At 53.1% G+C, this 16,640-nt stretch overlaps 1 protein-coding gene across 2 annotated transcripts in view; it reads left to right on the top strand.

Annotated features, from left to right (window-relative positions):
* The window catches only part of GRHL3 (grainyhead like transcription factor 3), a 34,752-nt gene that overhangs the window by 2,906 nt on the left and 15,206 nt on the right, over positions 1–16,640 (top strand). For both annotated transcript variants that reach the window (XM_025198705.1, XM_006019282.2), the window contains 7 exons: positions 7,742–7,928; positions 8,624–8,685; positions 10,659–10,998; positions 11,919–11,998; positions 12,891–13,044; positions 14,108–14,219; positions 15,141–15,235. In XM_025198705.1, the coding sequence (XP_025054490.1) occupies positions 7,742–7,928; positions 8,624–8,685; positions 10,659–10,998; positions 11,919–11,998; positions 12,891–13,044; positions 14,108–14,219; positions 15,141–15,235 (1,030 nt within the window). The remainder of the gene's footprint in view (positions 1–7,741; positions 7,929–8,623; positions 8,686–10,658; positions 10,999–11,918; positions 11,999–12,890; positions 13,045–14,107; positions 14,220–15,140; positions 15,236–16,640) is intronic.

The following is a 16,640-nucleotide window of genomic DNA, read 5'->3' as shown; positions in this document are numbered from 1 at the left end:
CTTTGTTCCTATTAGCAGTTTACGCAGCCCTTTATAAGAGTGAGCAGATGCGTAATGCTGCAGCTTGCAGGCTTGAAAGAGTTAACCAAGAGCTACTCCCAGTTGTGGTTTTGTGGTCGAAACCATGATCGCCAGGAGCAAATTTTTGTCGTGCATAAGGTGTGTTATTAAAACTTGAGTTATGCTCCTGGTGAATGAAAAGTTAAAGCCCTTTATTAGGTCCCAGCTGAAAAGCCCACAAAGGCTCCCCGTCCCGGCAGCAAGGTATATTTTCACATGAGCCAGGGGATTTGTTTGTATAAAGCTATGTACGGAGAGATTTGCACATTAAAAACCCAGTAACTGCAGCCCCCCATCGAGCAAAGCAATCAAGTCACCCGGAGCAAACCCTAGACTAAAAGCCCCCGTAACTCTACCTCTGTGCAGCACCTCTGCCCGGACACGGCTACGTGGTATGCACTGGGATAGAGAGGTGAAGTCAGCAATGTGACAGCAGCGTTCACCAACTGAGGCTCTCGCCCCGCATTGTGTTTGCGGTCTGGATCATTACAAAACGCTCACCTAAAAAAGTAGTTGCATGGCATGCATATTCCACACGCCTCAGTTCTGCTGGCTTTCATGGAGCTCGTTGTAGGACGGGAGCCTGGTCAAAGGCAATTATATGCCAAGTAAATAATTAAAAAAAACCCCATTACCCAATTGGATTCAAGAAGGTGGTGATTGCATTCAAGCTGAAACTCCATCTCTAGTGCATGGGCTGCAATGGGCAGAGGTTGTTAAGAAACCATGGACCCCCTTGTTCATGATGAGGATTCATTTTATGGGACGGGCTCCCATGCCTGTGGGACCCCATTTTGGAAGGGGCTGTACAAAAAGGAACTTACCGTCCGGCTAGACGGCAAAAGACAACAGGTGGATCTGGGCGGGCAGGCAGGGCGAGAAGACAAGAGGATGATACAAATCAAGAGAGTATGTCCTCGGTGGTCTTAGCGTATCACCCGCTGGGTGCGTCTCAGGCTCCCGCTCATCACCATTGTTCTCTCTGGCGACCACGCCGTGATGACCTGCTTCCTGGAAATGGGTTACTTACCTGTGCTCCACCTGGGATCGAAGGAGGCAGACTCACTTGAGATAGAAACCGTTTGAAAAAACCCGTGGGATTGATAGGTGAAATGAGAAGATGGAGCTCTGAGGTGAGGCCCTAGCACTCCAGCACTGAAGAGCCCCTTTGAGGGAGCATTGCAAGGTAGGACCTGGTCTTCCTTGGCAGGCCCTTGCTGCGTGTATGTACGGCGGGTAGCACAACTGGCTCATCAGAAAGGTGCCAGGCGGGCAAAGATGACCTGGTAGTTGGGGTGACAGGCGGGGACTCCTAAGACCTGTTTTACTGCAGACTTCCCGTGCGGTCCCTTGGTCTCTCTGCTGTCCTTACTCCCTTTCTTTAGGAAAGCTGAGATTCTCTCATATCCTCCTGCCTCTAGGAGCAGCTCCCATCACTCGGTGCACCGTTGGTAGGATGCTGGGGTGATGACAAGCATATAAGAACTTGAATGTAGCGGTATGAGGCCCGATCTAGGCACTACCACGGTACAAATGAAGAACAATAATTAATATGGGATTAAAACCAGGCCACCTGAAGAGCTGACAAAAGCACTCACTTTCTCTTGAAAGATTGTGAATCCGTGTGACCAGCTCTGGGACCTGCTCTTGCACATCTTGCCATATCTGGTGCAGATTTTTTTTTCTTAAAGCCCCAGCTCCTGGCATCAAGTGAGTATGTCTGATCCTCTTAGCTTCATTTGAAAGAAGAAGCCTGTGCCAGCCTCTCTCAAGCTGGAGATAAGCTTGAAAGTGTGACCCTGCCATGCTGGAAGGCAACTAAAAACAGCCCAAGCTCACAAATCACCTCACTTACTAAAGCCAGGTTCAGGCTTTGGGACTGCTTTCCTCAGCGCGTTTAAATGCCTGGTGTTGACAACACATCATGTGTGTGCACATGCAGGTGCACGGGAGGATCTTTGTTTTAAACACAGATGCACGAGTATCCATATGTATATGTATGCTGGTTTATTTCTTGTTATAAGGAAGATGAGTAAGCTAGAGACGAGAGAGTTTTAGTTCAATCTTTTCCAAAGTGCCTAATGATTTTGAGCGCTCCAGCTGTGCGCGTGCAGAGGCTGCAGGCCAGCCGGATGCAGTGAGCAGCCCTTGCTCCTGCACATGCTACCACCTAGGAGGTTTCTGTTCAGGAGGGGAGGGAACGGGACCCCAGCTGGGAGTGAGGAAGCAGCAGGTCACACTGGTAAAACACTGAGCATAGAAGAGGGACACAGACATGGTTTCATCCAGCTCCTGGAAAAATTCCCCTGGCCTTCGTGTGCCGGAGGTGGGACTGGTTGGTCCCAGTGGATGCTCTGGCTTTGGAAGCTGCGTGTGAATCGGTGCTAAGTATGTACTTGGCACGGGCAAATAGAAACCAGAAGGAGCCTTCTGAGCCATGCAGATCAGTCCCCTGCATTTGCAGACTACTGTTAAATGAAGGAAATGCCGACATGGCCACTTCAAACACTTACCCGCAGTCATAGGGTGCAGTATCTGTAACCCCCAAAACATCCTATGAGATGCCACAGGTAAAGCCAGGGCCCTGGCGCTGCCCTGCTGCTGCGAGACTGCAGAGCTAGCTTGCACCCGCTGGCCTGCCAGTCTGTTACCAGTGTCCATCTGTGCTTTGTGCCCAAGTCCGTGCCCGCGTCTGCGGCTATTGATGTATCTGCTCACATCTGCGTGCTTGCCAAACAGTTGTGCTCTGGCTCTGCCTGTCACTTGACTTACTCCTTACTCCCTCTCAAGCAGCGATGAAACCTGGAGGGTTGGGCCCAGCCTCTGAGCTCGCATCACATCACGGGGTTTTGTACTGTTTGGTGGGGTCAGGGAGCTCCCTTGGGAAGCAGATGTGCTTCTTGTTCCCCTTCTCTGATTGTGCCCTGGTCTCACTGGAGGACGTGGGAGTGTGGGGTCTTTGTGCAAGGGGAGTCTAACTGGAAGCCAGTTGTGCGGCAGTCGGTGAACAGGGTCAGACCGGATCAGCTGGCAGCCCTGGCATGAATAGTGTGTCCTAGAGGCCAGCGTCTCTGAATACCTGCTGTCGGTTGCTACGGTCAGCCCTTTGGATGATGCGATGCTGCAGTAAAGCCACCAGCATCTGGCGCGGCTGATTATATATGGTCTGTCACTGGGAGGCCAAGAAAGGCAGGCTGTGCGGAGGACAAGCACACAGAAACCCAGCCTGTGGCCCAACAAAAGGGAAAATGGTTTCATCCCACTCACCTGCTCTTTCCATCTGAGGCCAGCGGGCAGCCTCTCCTGTTTCAGCTTCCCCCTTAGGGTGGAATTGGAGCCGAGAGGCCGGTATCACATGGGACTGGCAAAGAGAGGGGGAAAGGGAGCTGTCGCTGGGTGTGGGTCACCCTTGGCCAGACCCCGCACTGTTTGGAAACAAACAGGCTGCGCCCTTCCCAGCACCGCGCGCTGCTTTGCACAAGCCCCGGAGGCTCAGCCGCACGGAGGGAGGCCAGGATCGTGTGCTTGTTTCCTGAGCTGATCCGCTGCACGAAGGCGGCTGCTTGGAAAAGGAAAGTTTGTTTTGCCAACCAGAAAGCAGCCGTTTGTGATGGGTTCAGACTGGCTTGACAAATGCACCAGGGAGGGACCAGGCGTGACGCCGGGGGAACGCCGACCTGTCTGGAGCCGGGATTGAGCTCCTCTCTTTCCTTCCCTTGCCCCTCAGTTACAGTTGGCAGAAGGCTGAGCTGGATTGGGCAGCCAGGTGACACCCGCACGTTGCACCCGCACAGACCAAGGGGCCAGCGTGCTCGGAGAGCACCTTGCAGCCTGGCACCCGCTCCCTGGGTGATGTGCCCGCTTCTCTCCTGAACCCACCTTCCTCGTGCATTCATTAACCTTCAGACCCCACGCAGTTCAAACCAGGTCCTGTTCTCCTGGCGCCTCGACCACAGAATTGTCAGTTAAGTGCCAGCTACAAACCCCGTCTTTGTTTCCCTGAACAGAGGTGTGAGGCAGGAAAATCTCAGCAGCTCCAGACCCAAAGCCAAAGTCATCTCCAGGGCTTTTTGAAAAATTGGCATTGGATCATCGTACAAAGCCTCTGGTCTTTGCACCAGAGGTTTTGCTTCATATCCCAAAAAACACAGCTTTGTCTGCGCAGCATAACGTGAAGCAAACCTCAACCCACCCAGCACGGCGTTAGCTTACATCTGGAAGTTGTGCAGCTACACTGGCGTGGCAGCCTGCATAGGCTAACGAGGCACTTAGCTCATGTTAGCGTGTGCCTTGCAGATGTCCGTCTAACGAGAGTGAGGAAACGGGAGATGCAAAATTGTCACTTTTAACTCCCTCTTTAACTGGAATGAATCCAGTGCAACTCTGCTGGCCTCCAGCCCAGTTGCCCAAAGCCGTGCTGGTGTTCAGCTACACGGAGAGTCTTAGCGGCTCAACCACTTCTGAACATGGGACTGAGGCTCCTAACGCTCTTTGGAAACCTTCATGCATCATAAACCAGAGACAGGGACAGGCTGTTTGGATTTGGGGACAAGGGTGCCATCCTGATCCTCCTTCTGCTTTGTACCTTAGAGGGCAAATCAGGTGTTGAAATGCACTGCTATTCTGTCAGGTGTCCAGGTTGTAGCCATGTCGGTCTAGAGGAAAAAGCAATCAGGACTCATGGTAGAGGTGATATCTTTTATTAGACCAACAAGATTTTTGCAAAAAAAATTCTCGAATTGCAAGCTTTCGGGCACAAACACCCTGCTATTCTGGGGTACTTTACACCCGCTCTCCCATCCCTTTGGACAGAGTAAATGGTGACATAAGAAAGATACAGCTGGGAACTTTTTCCCTGTTTGGAGAACCGGCGCCAAGCCATTTCTGACTTGAACAGTCTGTTTTCTGCCCTGTGTTGCCCCATCGCAGCGCGGTGTTATCTCTTCTGATTACAAGTGATAGGAGCCAGGTCTCACCCCAGATGCAGGCTGTGCTGCTGACAGCTCTTCCTTGAGAAGTTTGCACTGAGAACGGGTGAGGATTCCTGCCCAGACAGGACTGAACAGCCCCATCGCAGAGTCGACGGCCGTGAAATCTGAGTCATCCCAATCCGCACTCCTTGGAGACATGCGAGCAGCACTGAAGGGGAGGGAGGGCTGCGTGAGAAATGCCAGAGACAACGAAACTCCCGAAACACCTGCTTCCAGTTTCATGCGCTGAGTGAAACCAAAGTCAGTGCATCATCCCAGGCAGCGAGGGAGAGGTGGGTGAGGGAAGGAAGCCCGAACTCAGCATCTCTGGTACAGCAAGGTGGTGGGCAGTCTGGGCACTGGGAAAACAGGGGAGCATGCCATGGATAACCCCTCGTCGTCACGATGGCACCTGGGGCCTCTACCTCTGCAGCACAGACTGCTACTGCTTGGCATTGAAATCAATAGGAGTTGGGTGTCTCGGTTGCCTTGAGGACTGGCACCGAGCTCATTCATTATCTGTACACCTCTGTCACCCACTCGCCCCTGCAGATCAGCCCAAAGGGGGATCTACCTATGGCCAGCTTGCTTCAAGAGTAAAAGGGGCAGCCCAGTGAGCTGGGCTGGTGACTGTCTTTGGCTGCATCGTACCAAACGTGTCTGATCTTACCTTGGAAGCCAAGCAGGGCTAGACATACTTAGTACCTGGATGGGAGCCTCTGGTGCTGCGGCTTCTCCCAGGGTGGCTTTGTCTGAGGGAAGCTGAGCACCATTACTCTGCACCTCTGCTGGGGGAATGGCAGTGCACTTAACCGTGGATGAAAAAGGTACGGCCACATCTGTGGGAGATCGGGGCCAGCACAGCCTCTTAAAACCTTCGTGTTCCCCCTACACTCCAAGAGCTGGGCTGTCAGAAAGGACAAAGCAAAATGTGTCGGTGCTCGTCAAGTAAACTACTGCCTGCAGAGGCATCCAGGGAGGTCCGGCTTCTGCTTCTGGAGCATCCCTTGACCAACAGCCCCAGACGTGTTCACCTGGGCCACGTCCTGCAGCTCCGCACCAAGCTAAAAGTGCCTGTTGTTAATGGGCTCTTCTCTAAGGGTTTGTCTGGCTGCATCAGATTCACTTCTGGGGCTGTGCTTTCCTGCTGCTCACAGGAAGCCAGCATTTGTGGGAGAAGAGCCTTTCGACCAAGCAGAAGTGGGTCAATATGGGACAAAGTTGGAAACTCTTCTGAGATGGGAATCCTCGGCTGGGACTTTTATCGGTCCCCAATAGGCCAAGGAGTAACTGAAACGGTGGTGAATGCCGTGGTGACTCAGGCTGGCTGGGAAATGTCCTTTTTCCCATGAATATTTCACTGAAACCAAAGATTCTTCATCTCATTGTTCTCTTGCTCAAAAACACTGCAGTTCTTGACAACCCAAATCTTCAAAAAATTGGAGCATATCTGGGGATTTCCTGCCAACAGATGAATGGGCATTTCCTCTGTAATGCTGGGGTGGACAGTGGGCAGACCAAAGGTGCGGCGATGCACTCCCCAAGGTAAAACGCTGCCCTGGGGACAGCAGACACATAGGCACAGCTGTAGTGGGTGCCGCAGGCTGTGCCCATGCTTAGTCCATCCCTTCAGAGTGGTTATAACCCAGCAGAGGGGTACACACTGTAAAAGCTAGCCCCTCTTGGCTCTGATCTACTGCATGCTAGCATGGTTTGCTGAAGGAAAATAAAAGGAGCCACTGCTTAGCTTCCAGCAACACAAGGTTCTTTAGGTAAATCTGATATCTTTTATTAGATCGACTCAAGTAGTTGGAAAGATTCTTCCTTGCAAGCTTTCAGGTATAAATAATACCCTTCATCAGGCGGATGAAGCATCTGCAGTTGGTGTGTGCTCTTCCTGGCTTCCAGCAAGGCGGCCGTGCATCTGAGGATCCATTAATGCAGAATTTAGAGAGCTGGAGAAATTCTAAGAATAGAGACCAAACCAGACATGGCTGTGATATGCTTGTACCAGGTAGAAGTGGTCCCGTTGCCTTCTGCTCTGTAAAGCAGTATTCAGTGTAAGCGATGGTATTGTGACCTGCCCACCACCCGCACCCCGGCACTTTGTAGGTGAAAACTGGAAATCGGTAAATCGTGTCAAAAGAACTTGTTAGAGCTGAATTACAGTTTTAAAAGAGAATGAGGAAAAGACAATGGACTGAATCCCACGAGCCCCCCCCGTCTTGTACATCCTCTAAAGCAGCGCACTTGCAAAGTTGTGCTCCTTGCTGCCCTGAGAGTACAGAGTATGAACTGGTCCAGGTCCAGCTCCCTGCAGAGGTGTTGTCCTAGCCAGAGGGGATGTCCAGCCAGGGCATGTCCTTGCTGAGGGGTGCACCAGTCCTGCCCAGCAGAGAGGGTAAGGATGCTCCACTGCACTCCTCTGCCTCTCCCTGCCTGGCTCTGAGGAAGCCTCTTGTGAGCAGGAGGATCCCTGGAGCAGGGGTGTCTACAACCCCCTTGGCTCCTGTCGGAGCCCCTGCCAGGGTATGATCCGGCCTCGAGACTCCTACAAAGGGCAGAGCTGGGATTTTCACTGGCCCTGAGGGGGAAGGAAAGCAGCCCCCGGTGAAAGCCAGGGTTCCTTTGAGCTCCCATCCGGGCTGCCTTGAAGTGCAAGGCAAGGTTGAAGACCCGGTGCTGACGCTTTGCCTTAACCCCTGCCTCAGTTTCAGGTCTGTGTGCCTGATGAAGAATGACAGCATGAACTTCCAGAAGTTCTCCTACACCAGTGAAGACGAGGCCTGGAAAACCTACCTGGAGAACCCCCTGACCGCAGCCACCAAGGCGATGATGAGGATTAACGGAGACGACGACAGCGTGGCTGCCCTCAGCCTCCTCTACGATTACTACATGGTATGTTCCTGTCCGGGAGTCCCGAACGAGACTGTCGAACCATCCCGGGCGCGTGCTGTTTGATCTGTGTGAAGTACTTTCATGGACCCTCGCAGTCTCTAATGTATTTGGCCTTATAATACCCATGGGAGGTCGGGTGCTATTATCAGAGGGGAAACTGAGGCACAGAGCAACCCAAGATCACATAGGGACTCCATGTCAAGGTGGGGAACTGAGCTCAGGGCTCCCAAATCCCACACTCGAACTTTTCCCACGTCACCACTCTCCCTCTTGGCATTAAGGGGGTCAGGAAGGTTTCGAGATCCAAGATCCACCTGAGGGCAGTCGTCCTCCCTCAGCAGGGAGCACTGAGCACCTAGCAAAGGCCTGCTCCCCCCGGCATCCCGGCGAGGTGGGCAGTGTGGCTCTAACAGGAGGGGGGACTGGGGTTTTCTGAAACAGCTCAGTGACTGAGTTCTGGTGGAAACCAACAGGACTGATGCTCCTGAATCCCTTGGGCACCTGTGAAACCTCCCTGTTTCCCACCCCCCTGGCGAGATGCCACACAGGGGGTCTGTGGAAGACAGCCTGCCTCTCCCATGCCAGGCCAGTCTCTTCACCCTAGATTTGTTCGGTATAACCAGGCCTGACATTGCCGCTGCTTTCCATAACCAAGTCTCTGGCACTTAACCAGGCTCTGTTCCATCCTGTCGCAGGTCCCAAAGGAGAAGAGGGTCCTTCCACCGGGCACGATGGGACGCACTGAACTAGGAAAGAGGTTAGACAGATGCCTCTTCTCTGGCGCTGCCTGTTTCCCCCCCAGCCGCCTGCATGCATGATGGATCTCCACATAAATCGGACATCAAAGCACTGTGTTATTCTCATCATCTGTGCAGGCAATTAACTGAGAGACCTGTATTAAAATGCTTTAGGCCAGATCCCCAGCTGCTGTGAAATAGCTACACCCACTTACACCACCTGGGACCTGCCCAGCTGAACTCAGAGGAGTCCGGCTGACTTCCATCCCTAGCTGTAGTTGGAGTTCACCAGCTGGAGCCCTCAAGCCCTCCCCGATTCAAGAAGCTGATAAGAGTTTTCCATGTCAGTGGCTTCTAGCTTGCCCGGTGTCCTCTGGCTGATGACTCCTTTGTGTCCCTCTGAGGCTTTTTAGATAATTGATTGGGAAATTAATGGCCCATTAGCCCCTATGAATCCAGTTCCCCTTCCTGAACTCTGTGTGCTTTGGCAATCTGTTCTGCATTTCACTTCGTGAGCCGCTTGCACTGAAATGGGCCCATTGAATGGCACTTTGTTCCTCCTGGGTCTAAGCCTAGCCCCTCTCGGAGGCTGTGAATGGGCTCGCACACTATTTTCATTGGCGGTCTCCATTCGGAGAGGTTGGGGCTGTTGGATTACTAAAGGCTGCCTGGATTAAAAGAAGAGCAGTGCTATTTATCTGCTGTCTGGCAGGGGTTCCAGTTTCCTGCTGCGGGGTTGTTCGAGGGTTTCACTCCCCTCCCCTCACTAGCAGAGGATGGAGGAAAAGGGTTCATTTTTGGGGAGCCTTTGTTGGTCCTCTGAGCATTGGCATGCTCCTGGCAGGTGTGGGAGCCAAGAGCTTTTGGGCTGGTCCCCGAAACCGAAGCTTGCCTGAAGCAGGGCGGCTGGGAGCTGTGGCTTCCCTAAGGGGAGGTGCCACTGTCAAGAGGGCGAGTGTGTTGCCAGTGCGGAGGCTGGCTTGTTTTCTGTGCACAGTAACAGGCGCTATACACGGCTTTTCTCCGGCTGAGCAAGAGATCTTGGGCTGGTGCATGCCAGCCTGGTGAACCCCAGAAGCGACTGGCCCTGGATCACGTGGTTTTCACTGCGTGGCGGGGTTTCTTTCTTCTTTTGCTCCCCAGCCTGGAACATTATTAGCTGTTTTCTTCCCTATGCTTAGTCCCTCGTGCCCTGTCTTGAGGCTGCACCAGCTCTCCTGATTTCTGTGGCTAATCTTGTGCTCTTTGTGGGTTTTCTCAACCCCCATCTCCTGGAGTCATGCAAATACATAGAAGAATCTTAGCTTCCCCCTCACCCCCCTTTCTAAAGTAAGTGTCTAGGCCTCGTGATTGCAGAGAAGCCCAGCCTTACACCCAAATCTTCTGGTTTGGGGGGGCTTGACTTAGGACTCTTGAATGTGCAGGGCCGGGGTTGATGTTAAGTGTATTCTACACAGAGATGAGCTAGACTCAACCCCCAAATCGCCAGTCCACTGACCTTTAAGAACAAGTTATTTCTGCAAACAGTTTCTCCTCTGCCTGCCTTCCTACAAGCACCCTGATCCTGTGCAGTGCTGAGCACCCTCCACTCACTCCCTTTGGTGTCCTCTGGACTCAGTGAGGCCAGCTCTGTGCTCCACTGAATTGGGTCCAGATTTCCCTAGAGCGAGGGCTATGCTGGAACTTGCTCAGTGTGTTAGGGCTGCACCTAATTTGCCTAAATGCCTATTTACTAATGCAAATGAGTGCAGTGATGCTTGTGTGGCATCTTCTTTTGGGGGGCAGGTGAGCATGCCTCAATGACTAAGATGTCGAGGTGCGTAACCCTGGAAGTCAGTGATGGTCTCAGGTGGTAACTGCAGGGGAAGGATGTGGGGAGCCCCAGTTCAGGGCCCAAAAGAGTCCAGGGTAGGCAGCTTCTCACATCCTCTTCCAGTGGATAGGCCCTTGCTCTCTTCCTGTGCTGGTGTGAGACTGGATCCTTTTCCCCTAGGCATTGCCATGGCATGGAGTACGACCCTGAGATCCCGGCCTTCGACAGCTCCGCCCATCTCATGAAGCTCTTGGCCGAAAACGTTTCCGTGACCCAAGAATATCCCGACCTGCAGAAGAAAAATGGCTTGAGCCTTGAAGGCATCCCCCAGGCTCCCCACAAGCCCACCGTCCTCCCACCGGGCACCAGCAAGCTGGACGCCAACCCTGAGCACTACATGATCTCCTCGGGGGATGTGTATGACAGCGGCTCGCTGAACTCCCTCTTCGAGACGATACACGTGGTGCCTCCGCAGCAGAGGTGGCAGCCGGACAGCACGTTCAAAGAGGATCCCCAGGAGGTCAGGACCTTTGCGGGGCTGCATCGCTGGGTGGGCTGGACTCGAGGCTCTCGGGGGTATCCCGCACCTGCTGTGCGCCCCAGATTCCTCCTCTCTAAAACCAGGGTGCTTCCCTTCTGTGTGATGTAAAGCGAGAGGAGCATGGAAAAGCACGGTGCTTTATCATCAGCCCAGGCTGCCAGCAATGCACGAGAGACCAGCTCCTGCTGCAATGCGTCCCCAGGGGCTGGGTCCCAAGCGCTGTAAGGGGATGCGGTTCTAGCGACAAAGCCTCCGGGTCAGATGCCGTGGTGATTTTTAAACAGCAGAGCAGAGGGCGTGTGCAGCACAACATCTGAAGGAGTGTGTTTGGCATCGCTCTGGTCTGTAGTGGGTGGAATCAAAGGCGGTTGACACACCGAGGGGTGGGTGCAGCAGGAAAAGCGATAGCCAGGTGGGCGGATTAGCACGGACGTGGGAAGGGGCTTCCTCACCATCCCTCTTCCTGTTGGCCCGCTCCACCCTTCTGCCCCAGGGTGTACGAGTTATTCAAGTGCGTAGTGAAGGCCAGGTCCATGCGAGCTGCATTGCCTAAGCCAGTGATTCTCAACCAGGGTGCTCCAGCATCCTCAAGTGCCCTTTAAGGATGCTGACAATGTGGACAGACACCTACATGAGGGTTATAAGATAAATCCAGAGATCCCGAAGGGCATCCAAAGTGTCAAAAGAATCCTGTCCTGTTGTGGGCTTTCTGAGTTTCTTTGCAACTCAGTGCAGTGCTAATGAACAGGGGGCTTTGCACTGACACCGATGGATATAAGACCAGGGCTCAGGACCACAGGCTTGGGCCCCGTGCTATGGGGCTGCTATTATTAAACACAGCTGGTGGGAGAGAAGCAAAAGATTTCACTCTCATGCATTCTGGTTTTGCTTCCCTACAGTCGCTGCTCTTCAGTGACATCCTCAAAACGCAGCCAGACCCGCCGTGCTCCGAGAGTTACCCTGCTGACAGCATTAAGAGGTACCCTGCAGTCCTCCTCCCCGCCTTGTCTCCTGCTTTCCGGTTCACATGGCCTTGTTTCACTTGCCCAGCTGCCAGTTGGAGTTGGCACTGAGCTTGGCAGCCAGACAGAATTAATATTTTCCCAAGGATAAACCGCTCTGAAATAATGCCCTCACTCACTATAGCAGGGACAAACCTTCTGTTGTGTGGGGTTTTGTTTTCAAGTGTCAGGGTGAATTTTTGTGAGCGTGGAAGCCAAGGGCTCTGAGCAGCGCCTGGGTCCAGCATGTGATTTGTACGAAAGGGCCGAGAGCAAAGCCGTGGACGCCAGCTCCTTGGGATGCTCTGATCTGGTGCGCAGCTCCGCAGCACGGCCCCGCTGCTGCTCCTCTGAGACTGGGGCCGTTCCTCCTGGAATCGGGCACGCCAGCAAACGCAGGGAAGCACAGGGGTGCTGAGCAGGCGTCCCCACACAGTTCGGCTCTCCCCGGTGCAGCATGCATGTCAGTCACCCTACTGAAAAACTTCTCTGGCCGGCTGTGCCAGCAGGCTGGAAAATGAGGATAATTGGAGATTAAGAGGGCTGGAGTGGGCCTCAGGCTGTCACCCCATCCAACCTCTGCTCGGGGCAGTTGGACTAGATGTCCCTTTGGAGCTGGAAGACCCCTACAAACATCCTCATCTTACAGGTGGGGGGGCAGAGAACCGAAAAGAGAAGGGGTGTTGCACAGCGCTGTTAGCATCTGCGCTTATGGAGACGACATATAAGAGAGGGAGAGCGGAGCAGTGATAGTGCGGGCCTGGCTGTATCCTCTCAGCTCTGTAGCTGGCTAACACGCCTCTGTACGCAGCTCTTAGCCTGAAATGGCATCGGCTGGTTATTCATCATTCTTTCTTCGTTCCACAAAAGTGACTTTGAATACACGCTGGGATCTCCCAAAGCCATTCACGTCAAATCTGGGGACTCGCCAATGGCCTACCTCAACAAAGGGCAGTTCTACCCCATCACCCTGCGGACAGCTGGAGACGGCAAATGTTTACACTTGTCCTCAAATAAAGTCAAGGTAAGAGACAAGCTGACGGTTTCGCTGACACATGCTATAAACAGACGTCCAGCACTCGCACTGGCCTGGGGAGAGAGCTGAGTGTGAAGAGTAAAGGCTTTGTTGCTCATGTTGGCTTAAACCAGCGTCTGGGATGGAGACTGGCTGAGAGCAGCAAATCCTTTGCTGCACAGCAACAGACTTGGCCTTGCACTGAAATCTCAGGCGTGCAGCTCGCAGCCTGATCCGTCGAGTTGCCGGTGCGCAGAAGGGGCTTGAGGGCTTGCAGCCTGGGGCCCGTGTGAGATGGACCGAGCTGGCACCCAGAAGTCCTGCTCTCCCGCCCTACTCCTCGTGCTGGGACAGGAGCACGAGGTAGAGCAACCGGACAAGTGCTCTGATCTGTGCCAGGCCGGTGGTGACTCCCTGCAGCCCCTAAACAAGGGAGGGGGCACAAGCTGCCTGGACCCGCCCCGTGCTGACACAGGGATCAGTCTGGTTCTTACAAAGAAACTGGCCTTAACCCTCATTAATTGGCGCAATGATCCACTTGAATGGGCTGGAGGCTGATTTGTCATAGGGGGATGGAGAGGAGACAAGGTGTTCTCCAGGCTCCAAAGTCTTCTTGCTTCTAAGCTGGTAAACTGAGTTGCCTTTCAGGCCTGACGCACCTCGGTCCGGGTGTAAAGGGCTGAAACGTCTCGGATGAAAGGTTCCTTGTAACTGCGGGGCATTTGTAATGATTAATGGCACTGTAAGGCTTTACCCCTAAGGCCCTCCCAGGCCATGCCATTTGAGGTCCATGACACTATCAATGGGGCATTAGGAGCCAGCATTATGGCCTTGAGCAGACGGTCTTGCTAGAGCAGGTGACTGGAGGCAGGAGTCCTGGTTTCTGTTGCTAACTCTGCCACTGATTCCCCATGTGACCTTGTTCCAGTTGCTTCTCCATGCTGCGGGCTTCATTTTTCCCAGCAACAAGAGAAGCGAGGGATGTTAATTCTCCTTTGTCCAGCACATGGATGTCTAGGCCCACATTGCCCCTCAGGCCGTACTGAAAGGAGCTCTCCCGCTTGCTTTGTAGAGTGTCGTTATGATCGTCTTTGACAACGAAAAGATCCCGCTAGAGCAGCTGAAGTTCTGGAAGCACTGGCACTCGCGCCAGCCCACGGCCAAGCAGAGGGTCATCGATGTTGGTAAGGAGTGGGACTCCTCGCTCGGGGGGGTCTCTTGGTCCTTCTTAGTGCAAGCAACTTCGAGATTAATATGCAAACTACATTTCCGGGAGAGACGTGGCTTTGGGGTTTGAAGGCAAAGGATGAACGCAGAAGTCCGAGAAGAAAGGGTCTCTGCTCCCTTGCTCCCGCAATGTGTTCAGTTTGACCTGACCAGTGTTTTGTCCCTCCAGCACAATGCTTCAAATGTGGCCTAATGCATAGGGCTGGAGACCAGAGGCCGGATCCTCTGCTGTGTTTAGGTCAGAGGGTCAGTAGAGCGGTTTCCCTGATACTCTGCTCTGGCACTGGCCTCGCTGCCAGTGGAGCAGCCTTCTCGGCTGCTCTGAATTGTGTCAGCTGGCTCATCTCTAAGTGATCAACCAATAGCTGGGCTCAGGTGGAGCACGCTGCACTCCCACCAGAGCTCCCTCCTACCCCTAAACTGCCCTTATAGCCCCAACACCCTGCCTCCTTTCAGGGAGAGCTGCGTGAACATGAACTGCAGGGTCTGTGCCTCCTTGGGGGTCCCGCAGGCTGGCAGTATCCCTAGCAGGGTATTTACAGGCAGGCTCCACTCCCTTGGCTCTGATTCTTGTGCCCTCAGGTTCTGAACATGGTTTCTTTGATTTAGCAAAGTCCCCACATCTCTTTGCACAGGTGTAGCTATGCCAGAGGGCAGGCAGTAACCCATCAGGACCGGAGGGACACTTCTGGCCTATGCCTTAACCTGCAGTGTTGTAGCTGCATAGGGGATGAAACATGCCTTGTGCGTGGCCGGAGGCAGGGCTGGCGCTCGGGGATCTGTGGCTGAGAGTTCCTTTAGATGTGCGAAGCATATTGAGCGTAAGCCAGACTCTCACTTTGCAATCAAAAGTCAATCGCTCATTAAATGCATTTCAGCTGACTGCAAAGAAAACTTCAACACGGTGCAGAACATCGAGGAGGTGGCTTACAACGCTTTGTCCTTCATGTGGAACATTAATGAAGAAGCAAAGGTAGGGCCTGGTCCCCCGGGGGCACCCAGGGGCTGGTGCTGTGGCACTGCTCTAGTCCAGCTGCCTATGAGCTGAACATGGCTTTTTCCCCCTCTCAGCAGAAAGACAGACCACGTTTCAAATCCAAACAAATCCATACCCCTGACCATAGGGAGTGTCTATTTGCCAGGACGCTGGGGGAGACTGCTGTGCTCTGTGTGTTTAAGCATCACCAAGAGCTAATAAGCATTCAGGCTACACCTGAGACAGGCTTGCATCTGTTTTTCTAGTGCTGATGGATTTTTTTAAATCTGGAAAAAGCTTTGTGCTGTGTGCAGCACAGACCAGGGCCCTGGGGATGTAGGTGAAGCCTATTTAAAAAACCAAACAGAGCTTAAGGAACAAAAACTCTGCTCCAGAGGCCTGGGCTTGGTGCAGACACGGTGTGTGTGGGGTGGGGGTATTCTCCGGGCTGTATTATGCAGCAAGTCAGACAGGTTGTTCCCAGTGATCCCATCTGGCCTTAATACTCTATGATAATTCTTACCTTCTTAGCTAAACACTGGAAAGCTCTCATCTCTCATCCCCCAGCCAGGCATTTGCTCAAACCCAGTGCTGCTTCTTACTCTGGGTTATTGGTTTCCATCTGAAGGTGAAATATGTACACACAAAAACAGGAGGGGAAGACATACAAAAAAAGGCAGGGGCTGAAACTGGGAGCTTAGTGGGAAAACTCAGCCTTGCTCTGAGATCTCAGCGAAGCCTCTCTTCAGGCGACCGTAGTCTTTTACAACCCGAGAGGTTAACAAGTGTCTCCAAGGCAAAGTTGTCAAGCATGGAAATATGCCAGGCATGCAGCAAGCCCTCTGGGCACCGTAGCAAATGCTGTTCAGCTCTTACCAGAAACTGTGTCCATGAACTAGCCTGGGGTTGGTTAAAGGTGCGACGGGAGAGATGAAATGGCTGGGAGCTGCTACAGGAGAAGCCAGGCATTTGGGACTGTCTGTAGCACCTGCTACTACTTTAGACAGCTCCGCCTTAAGCAACAGATAAGCGGCTGCTTTTCTGTATGTAATGGCAGACCTCACTAACAGCTGCTAATATCGAATGCAAGGCTGAGACCTCCAGGAAATGCCCCATGGAGGGCACGGGGGTTGTGCCAACTTGCATCAGCTGGCGACTGGGCCCTAGAGTCTGGTCCCCAAAACTGCAGGGAGGAGACAAGGGCACAGAGCTCAGCTTTCCGCCAGACAGTTAGAGGTCAGTGATGGATGAGACAGGACTCAAAGGAAATTACTTATTTAACAACAAGGAATAACTTAAAAGGTGAGCCTGATGGCAATGGTGCTGTGATCCAGCCTGCCTTGGACCCTAACAATTGGTCCCAGTCCATGTATAACCAAGCAGGAAGAAATGTCCCTGCTGA

Source organism: Alligator sinensis, unplaced genomic scaffold (assembly GCF_000455745.1).
Source record: "Alligator sinensis unplaced genomic scaffold, ASM45574v1 scaffold337_1, whole genome shotgun sequence".
Lineage (NCBI taxonomy): Eukaryota > Metazoa > Chordata > Crocodylia > Alligatoridae > Alligator > Alligator sinensis.
This window is presented reverse-complemented; position numbering and strand designations above follow the sequence as displayed.